Source organism: Panthera leo, chromosome C1 (genome assembly GCF_018350215.1).
Source record: "Panthera leo isolate Ple1 chromosome C1, P.leo_Ple1_pat1.1, whole genome shotgun sequence".
Taxonomy (NCBI): domain Eukaryota; kingdom Metazoa; phylum Chordata; class Mammalia; order Carnivora; family Felidae; genus Panthera; species Panthera leo.
This window is the reverse complement of record NC_056686.1, coordinates 97,809,924-97,823,981: the sequence shown is the minus strand read 5'-3', so window position 1 is coordinate 97,823,981 and position 14,058 is coordinate 97,809,924. Positions and strand designations below refer to the sequence as shown.

General features: G+C 39.4%; 1 protein-coding gene across 4 annotated transcripts in view; it reads left to right on the top strand.

Annotated features, from left to right (window-relative positions):
* TSPAN2 (tetraspanin 2) overlaps positions 1 to 12,567 on the top strand; it is a 56,285-nt gene extending 43,718 nt beyond the window's left edge. For all 4 annotated transcript variants that reach the window (XM_042953553.1, XM_042953552.1, XM_042953551.1 and 1 more), the window contains 2 exons: positions 9,803 to 9,886; positions 12,379 to 12,567. In XM_042953553.1, coding sequence (XP_042809487.1) covers positions 9,803 to 9,886; positions 12,379 to 12,444 — 150 coding nt within the window. In that variant the 3' untranslated portion in view covers positions 12,445 to 12,567. The remainder of the gene's footprint in view (positions 1 to 9,802; positions 9,887 to 12,378) is intronic.
* The last annotated feature ends 1,491 nt before the right edge of the window (positions 12,568 to 14,058 follow it).

The window sequence follows — 14,058 nt, the reverse complement described above, 5'->3', positions numbered from 1 at the left end:
AATCCCCGTAATGTTTGGCTTTAAAAACCAGAGAGGCTGAATTCTGGGGGACTTGGATCCTGGAACTTTAAAAGTCAGCTGACTCCACACAGGGCAAGCTGGGAAGGTGAGCGATAGCCGGGTCACTGCCCTTAAACAGCAGCCTGTATGAAGAGGCAACATGAAAAAGGCGGTTTACACAATGCCAGGGGCAACAGGAGACAGATCTGTTCATACTGATTTCAGAGCACGTTGGAGGACTTCAAACTAAGGGAGCTGGCAGGTGCCGTCTTCCTTCTCCACCCTCCAGCATAAACACAGAGCCACTTGTAGGAGGCAGGACTGCACAGACACTTGCTGCCTAACCTGCTAGCAGTTCAGGTGCATGCCCATGAGATCTCCTGAGGACTCACCCACTCCAAGCCTGCTAACCTTGGCCCTGGGCTCAGGGAAAATTTTGTGAAAGCCGCCCATGCACCCCGCCCAGCCTCTGAGTGCCCAGTTGCCACCATGTTCAGTGCCTAGCCACTGCACCAGGCCCAGCTGAAAACCCCCAGCCGCCAACACATGCTAAGCACAGCTGGATGCCAAGTTCAGCCTCACACCCCCAGCCATCCCGGCACAGCCTCCAGCCTCCACCACAGTGCTTTGGGGGATCTGGCATGGGACAAGTAGCACAATGCAAATTTTGCTAACACTGCCACCCTGCTCCCAAGTTCCCTGGCAGGTACACCCACTCAGAGCTGGCCTGAGTGGGACCGGGGGTCCCACTAACACCACAGAGAGCAAGCACAACCCACACCAGGCAGAGAGTCAGTGCAGATAACTGCATGGAAAGGAAAAGTGACCCAGACACAATAACAGAGCATAAGCCACACACATAGGATACTATCCTGAACTGCCAGGACCTCTTTGTTGTGAAGTCCCCATTTTCAAGAGCAGAAGACGTAGCTGACTTTCTTAACACAGAGAGACAGACAGAGAAGCAGACAAAAGGGAGACAGAGAAATTTATCCCAAATGAAAGGACTGGACAAGGCCACAGCCGGAGATCTGAGCAAAACAGATATAAGTAACATGCCTGATGGAGTGTTTAAAGCAAAGATCATAAGGACACTCATTGGGCTTGAGAAAAGAGTAGAAGGCATGAGAGAGATGCTTAACAGAGATAAGGAGTAACATAACAGAGATAAAGGTTCAATAAAAGAAATGGGAAACATGCTTGATGGATTGAACAGCAGGATGAAAGAAGCAGAGAGGTTAATTAGTGACCTAGAACACACACTATTTGAAAATAATCAAGTTGAACAAAGGACAGAGAAGAGAATTATGCAAAATAAGATTAGACTTAGGATATTCAACGACTCCATCAAAAATAATAACATTTGTATTATAGGAGTCCCGGAAGAAAAGCGGGCAGAAAATTCATTTGAAGAAAATAATAGCAGATAACTTCCCTAATCTGGGGAAGGAAACAGATACCCAGATCTAGTAGACACAGAAAACTCCCATCAAGATCAACAAAAGCAGGGGTGCCTGGGTGGCTTGGCTGGTTAAGCATCCAACTTCAGCTCAGGTCTGAATCTCAGGGTTCTTGGGTTCGAGCTCCACATTGGCTCTGTGCTGACAGCTCAGAGCCTGGAGCCTGCTTCAGATTCTGTGTGTGTGTGTGTGTGTGTGTGTGTGTGTGTGTCTGCCCCTCCCAAACTCATGCACATGCTCTCTCTCTCTCTCTCTCAAAAATAAACATTAAAAAAAATACTTCTAAAAGAATCTACAAAAGCAGATCCACACCAAGACATACTGTAATTAAATCGGCAAAATATAATAATAAAGAAAAACATTTAAAAGCAGCAAGAAAACCGTAACTTAAAACAGAAAACCCATAAGGCTAGCAGGGAATTTTTCAATAGAAACTTTCCAAGCCAGAGGGAGTAACATGATGTATTCAAAATGCCCAATGGGAAAAATCTGCAGCCAAGAATACTCTATCCAACAAGAATACTCTTATCATTCAGAATAAGAGGGATAAAGTGTTCCCAGGGAAACAAAAACTAAGGGAGTTCATGACAACTAACCAACTCTGCAAGAAATATTAAAGGGGACTCTTCGAGTGGAAAAAAAAGAGACCAAAAGTAAGAGTATAGAGGTAAGATATACAAAAGGAGTAAAAAATGAATATTTCTATAAAAAATCATTCAAGGAAATCACAAAAAACGGTTATAAAATATAATAATATATACCTAAAACCTGAGGAGGAAAAAACAATGGGTTCAAACTTAAATAACCATCAACTAAATATAGACCGCTATGTGCAGAAGCTGTTATATACAAACCTAATGGTAACCATATATCAAAAGCCACTAGGGGCACCTCAGTGGCTCGGTCACTTAAGCCTCTGACTTTGGCTCGGGTCATGATCTTGCAGTTTGTGGTTCAAGCCCCACATCAGGCTCTGTGCTAAGAGCTCAGAGCCTGGAGCCTGCTTTGCATCCTGTGTCTCCCCCTCTCTCTGCCTCTCCCCTGCTTACACTCTGTCTCTCTCTCAAAAATAAATAAACGTTAAAAAATAAAAAAAATAATAAAATAAACACTAAGGACACTTGGGTGGCTCAGTCAGTTAACCCTATAACTCTTGATTTCGGCTCAGGTCATGATCTCAAAGTCATGAGATCAAGCCCTGTGTCAGGCTCTGTACTCTGTGGAATCTGCTTGAGAATCTCTCTCTCTCTCTCTCTCTCTCTCTCTGTCCCCACTCCTCTCTCTCTACCCTTCCCCCTCTCTCTGAGAAAACACTAGTAAATATGCAAAGAATAAAGAGAAAGAAATCCAAATATATCACTAAATAAAATCAGCACACTATGAAAGAATGACAAGAAAGGATGAAAGAAAATCTTCAGAAACAACCACAAAATACAAAATAAAATGGCAATAAATACATACCTATCAATAATTACTTTGAATGTAAATGAACTAAATTCTCCAATCAAAAGACATAGGGTGACCAAATGTTAAAAAAAAAAAAAAAAGACCCATCCATATGCTGCCTACAAGAGACTCATTTTAGACCTAAAGACACATGCAAATTGAAAGTGAAAGGACAGAGAAACGCCTATTGGATGCAAATGGATGTCAAAAGAAAGCTGGAGTATTTTTTTTTTAATTTTTTTTTAACATTTATTTATTTTGGGGACAGAGAGAGACAGAGCATGAACGGGGGAGGGGCAGAGAGAGAGGGAGACACAGAATTGGAAACAGGCTCCAGGTTCTGAGCCATCAGCCCAGAGCCCGAGGCGGGGCTCGAACTCACGGACCGCGAGATCGTGACCTGAGCTGAAGTCGGACGCCCAACCGACTGAGCCACCCAGGCGCCCCAAGAAAGCTGGAGTATTAATACTTACATTGGACAAACTAGACTTTAAAGACTGTAACAAGAGATGAAGAAGGGCACTATATCATAATAAAGGGGACAATCTAATAAGATATAACAATTGTAAATATTTATGCATCCAACAAGGAAACACCTAAGTATATAAAACAGTTAATAAAAAACATAAAGGAATTAATTGATAGTAATGTAATAATAGTAGGACACTTTACCACCCCACTTACAATGGACAGATCATCAAGGAAATAATGGCTTTAAATGACCCACTGTACCACATGGATTTAATAGATATATTCAGAAGATTTTATCCTAAAACAACAGAATACACATCCTTTTCAAGTGCACACAGAACATTCTCCAGATCACATATTAGCCCACAAAAGAAGCCTCAACAAATTCAAGATCGAAGTCATACCATGCATATTTCTGACAGCAACACTATGAAACAAAGTCAACCACAAGATAAAATCTGGAAAAACCACAAATACATGGAGCTTAAATAACATGCTACTAAACAATGAATGGGTCAACTAGGAAATAAAAGAAGAAATTAAAAATTACATGAAACAAATGGAAATGAAAACATAATGATCCAAAACTCTGGGGTGCAGCAAAAGTGGTTCTAAGAGCAAAGTTTATAGCAATTCAGGCCTACCTCAAGAAGCAAGAGAAATCTCAAGTAAACAACCTAACCTTACACCTAAAGGAGCTAGAAGAAAACAAACAAAACCTAAAGCCAGCAGAAGGAAGGGAATAATAAAGATTAGAGTAGAAATAAATGATACAGAAACTAAAAAAACAAGAGAACAAATCAATGAATCCAGGAGATGGTTCTCTGAAAAATCAACAAAATTGATAAACCTCTAGGCAGACTTATTTAGAAGAGAAATGACTCAAATAAATCTCAAATGAGAGAGGAAAAATAACAACCAACACCACAGATATACAAACTCCTAAGATAATATTATGAAAAACTGTATGCTAACAAATTGGGCAACCTAAAAGAAATGGATAAATTCCTAGAAACCTATAAACTCCCACAGCTGAATCAGGAAGAAATAAAAAAATTGAAGACTGAATACTAACAATGAAATTGAATCAGTAATTTTAAAACTCCCAAAAACCAAAAGTCCGGGACCAGATGGCTTTACAGGCAAATTCTACCAAACGTTTAAAGAGGAGTTAATACCTGTTCTTCTCAAACTATTCCAAAAAATAGAAAAGGAAGGAAAACTTCCAGATTCGTTCTATAGGGCCAACATTACCCTGATACCAAAACCAAATGAAGCGCCACTAAAAAAGAGAACTGCGGGACAATATCCCTGATGAACTTGGATGCAAAATTTCTAAACAAAATACTAGTAAACTGAAACAATACATGTAAAAAATCACCATGATCAAGTGGGATCTGTTCTTGGTTTGCAAGGATGGTTCAATATTGGCTAATCAATCAGCATGATACATCACATCAATAAGAGAAAGGATAAGAACCATATGATCATTTCAATAGATGCTGATAAAGCATCTGACAAAGTACAACATCCATTCCTGATAAAAATCCCCAACAAAGTAGGGTTAGAGAGAACATACCTCAACATAATAAAGGCCATCTATGAAAAACCCACAGCTAACATCATCCTCAATGGCTAAACACTGAGAGATGTTCCCCTAAGGTCAGGAAGAAGACAAGGATGTCCACTCTCACCACTTTTATTCAACATGGTGTTGGAAGTCCTAACCACAGCAATCAGACAACAAAAAGAAATAATAGGCCTCCAAATCGTCAAGGAAGAAATCAAACTTTGACTATTTGTAGATGACATGAAACTATACGTGGAAAACCCAAAAGACTCCACCAATAGATAGGTAGGTAGAATGAAAAACCGCCAGAACTGATAAACGAATTCAGCAGAGTCAAAGGATACAAAATCAGTGTACAGAAATCTGTTACATTTCTATACACCAATGATGAAGCAGCAGAAAGAGAAATGAAAATGCAATTTCTATCAAAATACCAGCAGCATTTTTCACAGGGCTAGAACAAACAATCCTAAAACTTGTATGGAACCACAAAAGACCCCAAATAGTCAAAGCAATCTTGAAAAAGAAAAGCAAAGCTGGAGGCATCATAATTCCAGACTTCAAGTTATATTACAAAGCTGTAGTCATCAAAACAGTATGCTACTGGCACAAAAATAGACAACGCAGATCAATGGAACACAATAGAAAAGCCAGAAATAAACCCACAGCTATAAGGTCGATTAATCTTCAACAAAGCAGGAAAGAATATCTGGTGGAAAAAGACAGTCTCTTCAACAAATGATGTTGGGAAAACTGGGTTGCAACATGCAAGAGAATGAAACTGGACCACTTTCTTACGCCAAACACAAAAATAAGTTCGAAATAGATGAAAGACCTAAATGTGAGACCTGAAACCATCAAAATCCTAGAAGAGCGCACAAGCAGTAACTTCTTTGATATGGCCATAGCAACATTTTTCTAGATATGTCTCCTGAGGCAGGGAAACAAAAGCAAAAATAAACTATTTGGACTACATCAAAATGAAAAGCTCTGCACAGCGAAGAAACAACAAAACTAAAAGGCAACCTACAGAGTGGGAGATGATATTTGCAAGTGACAACTCTGATACAGGGTTAGTATCCAAAATATATAAAGAATTTACAAAAACTCAACATCACAAACACAAATCACCCAATTGAAAAATGGGCAGAAGGTGTGGACATTTGTCAAAGAAGACATACAGATGGCCAAAAGGCACATGAAAAAATGTCCAACATTACTTATTATGAGGAGAATGCAAATCAAAACTACAATGAGATACCACCTTATACCTGTAAGAATGACTAAAATCAACAATGCAAGAAAGAACAGGTGTTGGCAAGGATGTGGAGAAAAAGGAATTCTCGTGCATGGTTGGTTGGAATGCAAACTGGTATAGTCACTGTGGAAAACAGTATGGAGGTTCCTCAAAAAGTTAAAAATAGAACTACCTTATGACCCAGCAATCCATTACTGGTATTTACCCAAAGAATACAAGAACACTAATTCAAAGTGATATATGCACCCCTCTGTTTATCGCAGCATTATCAACAGTAGCCAAAATATGGAAACAGCCTAAGTGTCCACTGATACTTATATATATATCATATATATATATATGTGTGTGTGTGTGTGTGTGTGTGTATATATGTATATATATATATATATATATATACATATATACACACACACACACATATATACATGTCATATATATACATATATATACATGTCATATATATACATATATATGTCACTTTTTATATATATACATATATATGTATATATGTGTATATATATATATATATATACACATTATATATATACATATATAAAAATAGAATGAAACCTTGCCATTTGCAATGACATGGATGGAGCTGGAGAGTATAATGCTAAGCAAAATAAGTCAGACAGAGACAAATACCATATGATTTCAATCATATGTGGAATTTAAGAAACAAAACAAGCAAAGGAGAAAAATAAGAGAGACAAATCAAGAAACAGACTCTTAATTGTAGAGAACGAACTGATGGTTACCAGAGGGGAGGTGGGTGGGGGGGATGGGTGAAATAGGTAAAGGGAATTAAAGAGTGCACTTGTAGTGATGAGCACAAGGTGATGTATGGAAGTGTTGAATTACTATATTGTATACCTAAAACTAATACAACACTCTATGTTAAGCAATTGGAATTAAAATTAAAACTTAAATTTAAAAAGAAATTTAAATAGACTAATGAGTTGAGTATGTCCATGCCCTTTATCCAGAAATTCCACTCGTCAATTTATTTTAAGGAAAATAAATCAGAGATAGGGAGAGAGGTATGGTATCACTGCAGTGTTATTCATGAGAACAAAATACTGAATAGGCCATTAATGTGTAACAAGAGGGGACTGTCTAAATTATGTACTCTCATATGATAAATTATAGCCACTAAAAACCACTATTGCAAAGAATTTTTGATGAAAGTAGTTTTGAAGTCCTAATGTTAAGTTTAAAAAGCACATAGTTGTATATAAAGAATTACCTAAGTGTGTGTTTGAGTTTAAAAATACACCACCTGGGTCATCTAGCTGGTTCTGTGGGTAGAGCATGCGACTCGATCTTGGGGTTATGTGTTTAAGCCCCATGCTGGGTGTGGAGATTACTTAAAAAAAATAAATATTTAAAAAAAGAATATACTCACAGTGTTGATGATTATCTTTAGTGTAGTAATACAAGTATGTCTTATTCTCTTTATTTTTTAATCTCCAGTATTTCCCCCTTACCCACAGGGGATATGTTGCAAGACTCCCAGTGGGTGGCTGAAACACAAATAACACCAAACCCTGTATAAAGGGTCTTTATATAAACCCTATATATGTGGTATCATATATACCTGTGATAAAACTTAATTTATAAATGAGGCACAGTAAGACGTTAACAATAATAATAAAACAATTATAATAATGTAATAAAAGTTATGTGACTGTAGTCTCTTTCTCACTCAAAACATCTTACTGTGCTGTACTTACCTTGTTCTTGTGATGTCAGATGGTAAAATACCCATGTGATGAGATAAACGAGGTGAATGACAGACATTGTGATGTAGCATTAGTCTACTAATGACCTAATGGTATGTCACGGGAAGGATCATCTGCTCCCAGACCCATGGAACCATGGGTAACCAACTGCAAAAGCGAAACCACAGATAAGGGGGAACTACTGTATTTCCCAAATTTCAACAGGAAGCACCTATTTCTTTTATAAGGAAGTAAACCAGTACAAGTTACTTTTCCAAAAAGAAGCTGGCTTTGAAAGCAAGGATGGAATATGGGTAGTGCTAGAGGAGGACAGTCGTGGAGGGGATTGTTTTGTTTTAGACTGAGGAACACGGGCATGGTGTCACAACGATGAGTGGGAATGTCAATGGAGAAGTAGAGGCGAAATAAGAAAGATAACGGACAGCACAGGCTTCCTGAGGAGATGACTGGGAAAGAGATCCGGCTCCAGTAAAGGGATTAACTTTCAACAGAGATGCGTACTTGGCTTTGATGAGATAGAAATAAGAGCAGTGTTGCCTTGTTCACTCTGCGTGCTCACTGCCTACAACTGCCTGGCACTGACTGAATGGAGCGTGTAAGTTTTATAGGTGAAGGAGGGGAAGGTTGAGGAATTTTCTCCAACAGGTGCAGTCGTGTATTATAATGTATTATTTTTTCTGTGGGTCTGTATCCCTCTCTAAACTGTGAGCTCCCTAGGGTACCTGGGTGGCCCAGTTGATTAAACGACTGACCCTTGATTTTGGCTCAGGTCATGCATGATCTCACAGTTCATGAGTTTGAGCCCCGAATCTGCACTCAAACTGCAGAGCCTGCTTGGGATTCTCTCTTTCCCTCTCTCTCTGCCCTTCCCCTGCTCGCTTGCTCTCTTCCTCTCTCATAAAATATATCAATAAACTAAATAAACTGCCAGCTCCCTAAGGGCAGAAGAAATCATGTCTTATTATCTCCATATCTACCACACCATTCCAGTGACTGACTGATGAAGGTAGATTGCTCAAGAAATGTTTGTTGAATGAATGAATGATGAATGAATATGGTATGATAGGAGACCTGAAGATTGTGGTAAGGGTTTCATATAGCTTATTAGAGGGAACTAACCAGTGACAAGTAAAAGGACCTGGGCAGCCTAAAGACAAAATTGAATAGAGAGCATACCTCTGTACTTAAAAGGATTCCAGGGAGAAGCTGGAGAAACTAATTATAAGTGATCTGTTCTTTTCCCTGTCCAATTATCCCCCTTTCTTTTAACCTGCCCTGCACAAGTCTCTGTGGGCACAGATGAAAGGATAGAGACCCACCCAGCCCAGCCATCATTGAAAAGAGTTGGTCCTCTAACTGCTAACATTTGGTTTCCCTTTGTTTAATTCGAACCTGTACAGTCTTTTAAGCCTCTTACTAAGTAATCCCTACCTTGCATAGTAAATTGGACCAAGTATGTAGAAAGTCTTTTAAACTATTAATGGCAATAAAAAAAAAAAAAAAGCAAGGAGCTATTATCTGGGGGATATTTTACTTATTTTTATATGCTGAAAGTGAGAAGATGCCCCAAATTTTTAAATGCTTCAGGTCCTAGAATCACTTCCCCCAGCCAGGTTTCAGGGTTCTGAAGCAGCCATTGGCCTAAATAGGAACATTTTACCAAAAGGAGAGGATTATATGTTTTCCCCAATATACATTTTTGCTTTAAGGTTATCAGAATGATGCTAAGAGGAGTGGTTTGGATGTGAGCAGAAGCTGACATGGAAAAACTGCTCTGTAGAGAAGGAAAGGGTTGGATCAGAGTGATGATTCACAGATACAATCATTTGTTATTCCTTTTTTTTCCCCAAAACAGAATTGCATTGATGAAATTGAGGCCATAATCAGCATTAAACTCCAGCTCATCGGAATCGTCGGCATTGGAATCGCAGGTCTCACGGTGAGAAAGTTCCAGAACTTACCTCTTTTGCGCTTTAAGAAGTCTTTGTATGTTGTTTGTCTTCCAGTGTGATACAGCAATACCTTAGGAGAGATTTCTCATAAAAGACAGACACTGTTGACAGGACATCTTCTAAGAACAAAGCTTATTAGATATATCAAGACTTCTCTAAAATATGATACAGGTTTTTTTTTAACATTTATTTATTTTTGAGAGACAGAGAGAGACAGACCATGAGCAGGGGAGAGGCAGGGAGAGAGGGAGACACAGAATCCGAAGGAGACTCCAGGCTCCGAGCTGTCAGCACAGAGCCTGATGTGGGGCTCGAACCCACACACCGCGAGTTCATGACCTGAGCTGAAGTCGGACGCTCGACCGACTGAGCCACCCAGGCGCCCCGACACAGATGTTAACTTTAACCAAATTATGACCTTGGGTTTATCATTGTAATAACTTGCTGCTTTAAGGCCACCAGACTTACACTAGACAAGTGATTTTCAATTCTGGTCTCTTCTTACTCTTAGAAATTTATAAGAGCATACTACATTAATCCCTCTCACTTATGATTTGTAGATGTGGTGATTAATAGTGTAAACTCTGGCGTCACCCTGTCTGGATTCAGCTCCTGGCTCCACTACCTGTGAGCCCTGGGATCATGGGGTAGTTTCTTAATGTCTCTATTCCTCAATTCCCTCATCTGTGAAATGAGAATTTTAATGTACCAACCTAAAGTATTCTTCCAAATTAACCCCTATAAAGCGTCTGGAACATAACACTCATAGATGCTCCCTCTATACATAGTCTGAGGGTTCCCAAGCCCAGAATCCAGGCAAAGGGAGTAACACACGCAGAGTGTGAAGCCTAGTGCAACCAGCACCGGCAGGCCTCAGTGCCTCTAAAGTATGTGTGTGCAAGAATTGAGAGCCGAAGGATGTGAGAGGAGCAGCAAGAGATGACACTGAAGGGCGTGTGAGGGTCCACACAACTGTGGTTTCTGTGTGCCCTTTAGAAAGGCTGGGCTTCATCCTTAAGGTAGAAGGAAGCCACCGAGGGTTAGAAGGGCCTGTGGTTGCCAAGTGGAGACAAGTTGGAGGGAAATGAGGTTGGAATCAGGCCAGTAAAGAGGTGATTTCCACTGTCCAGGAGTTGAGTGATATTCGCTAATGCCAAGGCAGTACTTACCCTCTGGCTCTCTATGTAGATTAATTCATGGCATGAGCATAAGGGAATTACGAGGAAAATCAATGAATTGGCGGTTTTTCAGGACACACCGGCATCTACCCTCTTTTCTGTATTTCAAGCGCAGAGGGGTGGGACGTGTGGGTGAAATACTATGCTGAGGATCCCCCAATCCAGGGCCATCTCTCAGGCCCTCCTCACCTGCTCTGGGGCTAGGCAGGTTGCTACTCTGTGGCTTCCTGAGGACAATTTTTAGGCAAGAAGACTTGAAAACGCACTGCATCACAGAGGTATCAGATAGACGCTCCTAACAACTCTACAGTCTCAGTGAGCGAGCATCCTACAGGCAGTCACCCCTGACTCGTGACAGTGGCAGGACAAGGCTGAAAAAGTTCTTTAGAGTGCAGCCAGGATGAAGCAGGGGTTGTAGCCAACCTTCACAACCACACTCAAAGGGGAACGCCTTCTACTGGTCGTCTTGAATCAGCACCCCAGGAGTTTCTTCTTAAATTCCTTTCTTCTTAAGTGTAATCAGTTAACCAGATGTCCATTAGGTGTCTCCCCTGCCATGCGCTGGTACGATCAGCGAGAAGCTTGGAGCCCTGCTGCTGGCTCTTCTCCTACTGAAGCCTACCCCTTCCCTTCCCAAAGAACAGATAATACATGTCTTTTTAAACTTAGCACTTATAGATTCTGGTCCGATGTAGGGTAGGATCAAGGAGAGAATGGCATGGATTTCTTTAAACAAACATTGACAGTCATTTATCAACATTGCACCCACAGATAACATTCCATAGGCTCTGCAAAACTGTAGGGGAAATGACTGAGAACAAGAAAGATCTTTCGGCATCCTTCTATTCAAACCACACCAGTGGCTGTTGGTTTGGCCAAGTGTTTGGCTTTTCCCAGAATTATCCAAGAGGTAGAAGACATCAGTAATACCAGAATTCCAACACCTCGGTTTATGCTTTGGGGAAACTGTGGAGTTAAATAGTGAAGCATCATTTGTACCTTAAAATGGACCAAGAATGAAGAGACGCTCCACTTTGTCATATGTGGTCAAAGCTGCAAAAATTCGAAACTTTTCCAATGACAGAAAACTCTTTAGACCAAAAATGTAAACAACTAATAAATAGTTGATATGTTAATATGGAAGCCTTTAACCTGCAGCCATAAATAAGTATTATATACAAAAGTGCCATTTATAGCCAGTAGTGGTTGTAATTATTTGTTAGACACCCAGGCAGTTTGCTGACCTTTTCATCAATTTTTATCATTCGAAAGTCATTAACAAGTGGTTCCTTCTTTTTCAGATCTTTGGCATGATATTCAGCATGGTCCTTTGCTGTGCAATCCGAAACTCACGAGATGTGATATGAAGCTACTTCGACATGAAAACTGCATTCGAGAGCTTTCATACAGCTGTCACAGGACCTGGCTCCTGGCTCATTTTTAATACTCAAAGGACATTAGGATCTTAAAATAATTTGCTGTCAATTGTACATTTGCACATGTATGTATGTTTGGCTCATTCCTCGTTTACCCCTTGAGTGAATGCTCTGTGTGTTGACTGACAGCATATTCATGTGTGATCTGTGTGTTTCTGGAATACGCATCATACAGAATGAAATCTGTTGGCTGAAAATTCCTGGTTCTTGTTATGTTAGAAGAACAATCTATTTAACTCTGAGAAAAAAAGATCATAAAACTTTGATACACTTTAAAAAACTTGGCTATTCAGAAGAAGTGATAATGGGTCATTCTCTCAGATTCTAGCCATAGAAAGTTAGATACAGAGAATTCAGGGATTTCTAGTTAACAGAAGCAGTAAGTTATGGGAATTGAGAGATCGTGGCGAGGTGCTGAAATTGCCTGCCTCTGAGTTGGGTGTCAGGGTTTCCTGGGATTTTTTTATATACATACTCTCCCCAGAACACAGTAAGCCACAGTTTTAGAACTAAACACATCTGTAAAACTAAATATAGCATGGAAAATCTTATTTGAATAACTCATACTTTCCTAGTATTTAAAAACAAAAAACTCCCTCTGGAAAGAGTGGTCACACAGACAATCATGTGCCCTATAAAAGTGAGTGTTTTTAGGACTTCAAAAAAAAAAAAAAACCTTTTAATAACTTTTTTAAGACATTTTTTTTCTTATGTAAGTACATTTAAACATTGCTTTATTACTTACTTTCCTTTTCTGACTCTGCTCTGAACTACAGCAACCCTCACACAAACAAAAGGGCTTTTATCTCAGATTTTTCCGTGTTTCTCCAAATGTAAAGATAGAAAGACTAAAGCCAGAGATCTGGCAGTTGCAATTAGTGGGAAAGAGAATTTTCATGGGCACTGTATCCTTGAAATACCTCATAACTTGAGTTTACATATTTTCCTAATTTTTTCTATTTTTCTTACTCACCTAGAGAATTCTTCTTCATAGATTATGAACTACAGTTTCCACCACTTAGGAAAACAAAACCCTTCCTAATTCAAATATTATAAGCATCCTTGGCCAAACCAAAATAAAGAAAGAAAAGCATCTACTAGTTGTGTGCACACAGCAGAGACAAGCTAAGGAAATTAAAATATTTGAACACACAGAACAGAAATATGTTTTTTCTGTGTTAAGTCGCCTATAAAAATAAAATTTTCGTATTCTTTATGATCTTGATGCTTTCATTTTGGTGTGTAAACCCAAAGATAGGATCTAAACTGACATCATTTGTCCATTTTTAACAACTTGGTACCTTTAGTAGATCATGGAGGGGTTTTTTTTAATTATTATTATTATTACATTTGAAAAGGCCACCCAAAAGTGAAAGTGCTGGGGACTTTGGAAGCCCCTGGGTAAGTTCACAGGCCTGTGAGAACACAATCTTTGGGTGCGCACTAAAACAAAGTGCTCAGTCCCAAGAAACTTTTACAAAACGATTTGCTGAAAAGACCTAATTGCTACAAATAGTCTCAATCACATAGAGAACCATCTTCCAC